The following is a 7,103-nucleotide window of genomic DNA, read 5'->3' as shown; positions in this document are numbered from 1 at the left end:
TCTTTCCCTGTGGTGGCAGTAATGAGGAAGGCCTTTTAATCAAGCTGCTATGGAAATAGGTTAAAGCTCAAAGATCCCTTGGACGCCAGGTAGTTTTAAATTGCCGACAGTATTGGCTCAGAGTAAATACGATGGAGAGATTTATTTGAGTGAGGAGTAAAGGAAGTTATATTATTAAGAACCTTTAAGCATAAACCTAAACAAAAAAATTGCCTTAGAAAAGGTATTTTTTTAGATACATGGGTTTCCCTAATGTACTTATTTTTTCATTCACCAAATTCTTTTACCTCTTGAACTGGGAGTAGGATGTTAAGATATTTAAATAAATTGTTGTGCGGCTGATGTTGTCTGACTCCTTTCCTTTCTTTCTTATCTTGCCTTAACTTTCCCATTATATCACCTGTGCATCAAGCAACGTAAAGATAACTATACTGTCCGATTTACCGGTAGATGTTAACTGACTGTTTTCTATGTTCCAGGGACCATGTTCTACTGTTTTATTTCTTGTATTATAAAATTGACTGGGTAGTTGTGATTTACTCCATTGGTATTTTTTTTTTCAGAAATATTTATACTGATGACTACATAAAGATCTGACCGATGAAGAAAGACTGTTCTTGACAGATGGGTCCTAGGACTTATTTGCTAGCCTGGTTTTTCTTTGCACTTTCTTATCAGTTACTCTGAATATTTTTGTTCATGTCATTGTAGCCACTTCCTGAGAAGTTTGTGGTGAAAGGTGTTGTGGATCGTTTTTCAGAAGAGTTTGTGGAGACCAGAAGAAAAGCTTTGGATAAATTCCTGAAAAGAATTACGGATCATCCTGTACTTTCTTTCAATGAACACTTTAATGTTTTCCTTACTGCTAAGGTAAGGCAGAATTTTTCATGTTCCTCTCCCAGCTTAGCATTCTTTGGGCTCTTTCTTAAAAGCTGTTTTGATCTCTCACAAGCCACCCCTGTAGTGGGTGTCATAGAATTGCTCTGGGTTTGTTTTTTTTGTTTTTGTTTCTGGTGCTCATCGGCCCTGGCACGGTTTCCATGTTAGAATTTAGGAGAAATATCCCCCTGCAGCAGTCAAGGAAGTTAGAATAGTTCCACTTACCCAAAGCAGGGATAAGTGTTCCCCTACACACTTACCGGCGATATTACTGGGTGAGGCCGTTCTGACCAACGGTGGGCATGAAAGGGAAAGAATGTTTATTGAGTGTTTGGTAAGGACATATTTCATAGGAACCCTGGGAGTATTTGCTTATAGCCTCATTTCACAGGCAAGGAAACTAAAGTTCAGGGCGTGTGTACTAGTTCAGCTGGCATCACTAGGATGTGAAATAAGGTCACTGTGGCTCCTGAGGCTACAGTTTCCACAGACTGCCTGACCAAGAGTAGTTCAGCATTACTTGCCCACAGCCAAGTTCCTAGCCGGTGGGCATTTTCCAAGCACTTGCCAGGGAAGTAGTTGGGGCTTACACAGCTGCCAGATTCTGTGTATTCAAACTCAAGCTGGCGCCCCCAACTTTTCTCTGAACTTCCCTGTTGGCAGAACTGACCGGCAGCCTGAGGTGTTTGACTCTGATTGTCTGCAGATATGGGAGCTCGTCGTGTTCAGACTCTTGTGCCAGCTTCCCTCCAGCCCCATCTGTTTATTTTCATGTATCCTATTCTCACATTCAGGCCATAGGTAATTCATTCCATGTTGGCAAGGGTATTAAGGCCCAGGTACTTTTCAGTTTTCTTTTTCAAAATGGCAAAATGGAGAAATATTTACAGACAACGTCAGTTGCCGTAAAGACGTTGGAGGGGATGCCATTCTCCGGACATAAGAGCCACCTGGCAAAGTCCTCCAGTGTTGTGGGTTTTCTTTTTTACTTTTTCCTGGACCTCAGTTGGCACTTAGCCTCCTTGATGACATTCCTGTTTCTCTTCTTTTTTTCCTGGAAACCTTTCCCACACAGGTCAAACTTGTGTTCTTTTTAAAAATAAGTATTTCCTGGTGAACTGCTCTTCGGACATAGTTCTTCCAGTGACTACACAAAGTAAAATCCACTCTGTTCTCCAAAAGTGCAGCTCACTGTTTCACCCAGATTAGTGGTTCGTTGTCCAGGCAGGCCCTCAAGTTTCGTCATTTTTATTGAATAAAGAGACAAAGGAGGAGAAAGCTTGGACCCCCGGTCATTAGGAATTTGTGTAAAGAATAAGTAGGAAAAGTGGTGTGTTTTTTTTTTTTTTGGTATATGTGGTGTTCTTCTGTGGACCAAGCAATATGAACTGATTTTATTTTTAATTTGCTCAATTTTGTTACTGAAGTATAACATACATAGAGAAAAATATACAAATCACAGCTCAATAAATGATCACAAAATGAACATACCTTTATAATCACTACCCAATCAAGACAGAAAATCCCCAGCACACACTGGAAGCCTCTCTCATCTCTGCTCCCAATCAGTACCACCCCTCTCCTTCCCAGGGTAAACAGTATCCTGATTTCTGTCATCAGAGATAACTGATTTTTTTTTTTTAAAGCCCTTCAAAGTCTTAATCAAAATCTAACTTGATGTGAGTGCGTACGGGGGAGTTGGCTTGTTTAAAAAGAACAGCCTCCTGCCTTAGTTCAGTTTTGTTTGCTGAAGCAAATGCACTAAATAACCTCATCTTTTATTTCTTTTTAATTGTGGGAAAATACACATGACATAAAATTTACCATCTTAACCATTTTACAGTGTGCAGTTGGGAAATGTTAAGTATATTCACCCTGTCGTACATCTAATCTCCAGAACTTTTTCATCCTGCAAAACTGAAACTTTGTACCCACTAAACAATAACTCCCCATCTCACCCACCCCGTACCCCCATCTTTTCTCTTAAAACGCTTTGAATGACTTGGTCCTGTCCTTAGATAGGCCACTGACATGCTCTGCCACAGTGAATGCAGAAGTTTTCCTCTTCCTTGTGATGACATGATCTTACCACAAATTAGAAGCGTCCTTAAGAAGAAACCACTGATGGTGGGGGAGGTGGAGGATGCTTAGTATCATCTGTGTTCAAATCAGTGTTTTCATTGTTGGCAGAATGGGTGCAGCAGTCAGATAGGTAGGACTAAATAACTGTACTCAACACGTTAATGAACTTGGTTAACTGGGGATTCTTTGTAAAGTGCTACTTGAAGTAGAGTTTATGCAGTCCAGTGAGTCCATTTGGATCGAACCCTGATCCAAAAAAACATTGTCTGTGGAGCAATTCCTAGAACTCCAGGGCTTCAGTTACGGTCTTGTGAAAGCCTGGTGCCTACAGGGATGCTTTTATCTAGAGTGTATGAGGTTAGAAGGGGAGATAAGATCATTATTTTATTAAAAATTTTTTTCTTTGGCTGTGGCATGCAGGATCTTAGCTCCCCAACCAGGGATCGAACCCTCGCCCCCTGCAGTGGAATCGCAGCATCCTAACCACTGGACCGCCAGGAATTCCCCGAGATGGGATCTTTAGAACATTGTCTCAGGCAGGTGGCATAGAAAGGAAGGACAGAGATGGAGGAGGGAGCTTAGAGGAGGTTGCTGCCATTTTGAAGATTGGTGAGCTTCGCATATATTTCACATGCTGAAGGATTAGAAGTTGAAATTATAGACAGGAGAGAAGGGATGGTTGAGGGGGCAAGGGCCTTGGCTGGTGGGGGAAGTGTGGACAGGAGAGGGCAGAATCAAGAGCAGAAGTGAAGGCCTTGGCTGCATGGAGGAGGAGGAGGACGTGAAATCAGGAGGGATCTACATTTCAGGCACTTTTGGAGACCTGAGCCTGGGATGGTGTGTCACGTGGGAAGGGGCTGTCAGACAGCTGTGTTAACCTCTGCTCTATCCCTACATCAGGCGAGGTCACCAGAAAGCAGTGGCCTTGTGCCGTGTTCCCTTCTCTCCCTGTAGACCTGTCCCTCTAGGACTGGGAATTAACATTCTGTTAGTATCGAGGGTAGACATAAGGAACAGACACCTGCATCTTCTGTAAAACCACTTTTGAAGGCACCATTAAAGTAAGTGACATAGAACAACGGGAGGATACTGAAGATTCCCCTTAGAGCTTAATGATAGGAAGAAATTTATTTTACCTGGCAGACTAATATGCTTTTTAGGTTTCAGTTCAGTGGATTATGCAGCTGAACGTATTTCCCATTTATGCCTCAACCAAGAAATCCAGGGTAAAATGTTTTGTCATTTGCAGCATCTATCCTTGGCCTGGGTTTCGTAGCACCACCTTTCCTGTCACTGTCTCCTGCTTCCCACCCTCCACTTCCCTTATATGGCTTTGGTTAGGATATAAATAAATGAATGGAATGAATCTTAGCTCTTGAATTTTGCTCCTAAAGACAGTTTAGGATATTTTGTATAGGACAAAGGGACACTTTTTAAAAAACTTGTATTTAAACAGTTGTGTTTAAAGGAAGGTGTGCTGGGTGAGTGAACCTGATTGGGAAGGTAGGAGTCCAGCTCTGTATAAAGAGACCTGGGCGTAAAGGTGCAGGAGTATGAGTGTGGTGGCTGTGATGGCTGTGATGGCAAAGAGAGGAGGTGTGTGTGTGTGTGTGTGTGTGTGTGTGTGTGTGGTGAGCGCCTTAACCTAATTCACCTCCTTATTTTCTGAGTCTTCCATTTCCAAAAGGAAACTGCCTAAACGAGTTGGCTTACTGAGTCCTGGCCATGTGAGCAGTTGAGCCCTTTGAGTTTGTTTGTTCACATGTCATCCTTAGGACCTGAATGCCCATAAGAAGCAAGGGATGGCGTTGCTGACTCGAGTGGGTGAGTCGGTCAAGCATGTCACTGGCGGCTACAAGCTGAGGAGTCGGCCTCTCGAGTTTGCAGCCATAGGCGAGTACTTAGACACATTTGCGCTCAAGCTGGGAACCATTGATCGAATAGCCCAGCGGATCATCAAGGAAGAAATAGGTGAGCTCTCTGTTGAGTTCTTCATCAGGCCCAGGGACCACGTTTGCAGAAATGGCATTCATTGCGCCAAGCAGAATCAAAATGCAGAAATGCTGGAGCAGCAGAACCAGGCCACATTTTGCTCATAAAACTAATAAATAAATACAAGAAGCAGGGGAGGTGGTTGTGACCAGAGTATAATTTTGCACCCCGTCCCTTGCCCTGCATTTCATCCTTGTGTTTGCTTTCCCCATAGCAAACAACCACTCTGAGCCTCTAGGCTTTTCCACTTTTCTCTCGCTCAACTTCCCTTCATCCATAGCAATGATCATTAAAAAATAAACTTAAGTATCTTTTCTGGCAGAAAGATGGTTCAAAATGAGAGCAGTGTTTGCCAAAGTTACGATCCTAATGAGCCTTCAGGCTTGAAATTGACTCACCTGCCTACCCTTGCTTCATTTCAAACCCACTCTTCTTGACCCAGGGAGTTATGAGGCCTTTGTGGTTGCCACCACTTCCTCCCCACCCCTCTCATGGCCACTTGCTTTTTTGTGTCCCAGAATGTTGGGGCCCTTTGTTTTCTTACACGTGTGTAGGCCAAATAGACCTGAACAGTGTTAATGATCATGCTGGCATGTGATGTGAAACACATAGAGATGGATTCTCTGGTAGTTGCCATCCATTAGTTGCTAAAAAATGACAACAACATTTTGTTGTAATGGCAAGAATCCTGGTGACAAATGATAGGCCATGTTTTTTTGTGGGGGAAATCAAACAACATTTTTCCTTGTTCCCTGTGCTTTAATTCTCCTTTACCTGCTGCTGGTATCCTGTAGGGCCTGCAGGTTTTGGAAATGGCTTTAGGTACTATCTACACCTAAAGATCATGTGGGGTAAATTCTGATGGGACCCAGGTGTTGGGGTGACCCCTGAGTGAGAGAGGTGAGTCTGCTTAGGTAAGACCACATTTCTTGTATCGACTGTTTCCTAAAATTCCATTATTTTTCCATTGTGACTGATTTTTTTTTAATTTTTAAAAACACCCCCCTAAACCTATATGAAACTCTGCCTCCATTGCCTGTTAAAATATGGCTTCACTGTAGGGGTAGGTGAGTAGGTTTCTAGAAAGATATTTGGTGGATGTAGCTCCCACCACTTTCCCCCAAAGGCATTGTGGTCCCCATTATCCAGAGGCATGACATTCCTATTATGGAGTAGAGTTGATTGATGTTATAGTGTTAGCTGTAATATCAGCTTTTGGAGATTTAAAAAATTGGTTATAAACAGTGTTGTGTTTAAAGGAAAGCATACTCAGAGAGCTCTTGGCTGCATTGGTTATTAAGTCAGTAATACCAGTGATTGCTACCCATCCGATCTTAATTTATTTCTCTTCCCCCTTTAGAGTACCTTGTAGAGCTGAGAGAATATGGGCCTGTGTACTCCACATGGAGTGCGTTAGAGGGGGAGCTGGCTGAGCCCCTGGAGGGTGTGTCAGCCTGCATCGGCAACTGCTCTACAGCCTTGGAAGAGCTGACAGAGGACATGACAGAAGACTTTCTACCTGTGCTCAGGGAATATATTTTATACTCTGACTCCATGAAGGTAAGCTGACTCACTTCTTGTGCACTTAGGTACTTTCTTGGTTGTAGTCATTAATCAAAAAGTAATTGATTATTGCCTATTTGCATGTGGTACAGATTTCCTTCTTCCTGGGTGGGCAGGATCAGACATGTGGACTGACCTCATGGACGTGTAAAAAGAACACATGGTGAACCAAGTGTGTGAATTAAATGAAAGAGATTTCATTCTTCATTGGAAGAGATTCTTATTAGTGTTCTCTGAGAGTTTGAGAATAGCATCTGCTGATTAAGAACAGTATGTTGTGGAAAAAGAACAATTGGATAATCAGAGCTCTTGGAGGTTAAAATATGATTGCTGAAATAGAATTGAAAAGTAAAGTTGGAAGATGAGGCTGAGGAAATCTTGGAAAGTAAAACAAATTTTAAAAGTAGTTGGAGGGCTTCCCTGGTGGCGCAGTGGTTGGGAGTCTGCCTGCCGATGTGGGGGACATGGGATCGTGCCCCGGTCTGGGAGGATCCTGCATGCCGTGGGGTGGCTGGGCCCGTGAGCCATGGCCGCTGGGCCTGCGCGTCCGGAGCCTGTGCTCCGCGGTGGGAGAGGCCACAACAGTG

The 7,103-nt window shown here is 43.2% G+C and overlaps 1 protein-coding gene across 1 annotated transcript in view; it reads left to right on the top strand.

The window, feature by feature from the left end:
• SNX30 (sorting nexin family member 30) overlaps window positions 1-7,103 on the top strand; it is a 104,585-nt gene that overhangs the window by 67,324 nt on the left and 30,158 nt on the right. The window contains exons 4-6 of the mRNA XM_007449761.1: window positions 712-870; window positions 4,737-4,932; window positions 6,314-6,513. Coding sequence (XP_007449823.1) covers window positions 712-870; window positions 4,737-4,932; window positions 6,314-6,513 — 555 coding nt within the window. The remainder of the gene's footprint in view (window positions 1-711; window positions 871-4,736; window positions 4,933-6,313; window positions 6,514-7,103) is intronic.

The sequence above is a fragment of the Lipotes vexillifer genome, unplaced genomic scaffold (assembly GCF_000442215.2).
Source record: "Lipotes vexillifer unplaced genomic scaffold, Lipotes_vexillifer_v1.1 scaffold230, whole genome shotgun sequence".
Classification (NCBI taxonomy): Eukaryota; Metazoa; Chordata; class Mammalia; order Artiodactyla; family Lipotidae; genus Lipotes; species Lipotes vexillifer.
This window is presented reverse-complemented; position numbering and strand designations above follow the sequence as displayed.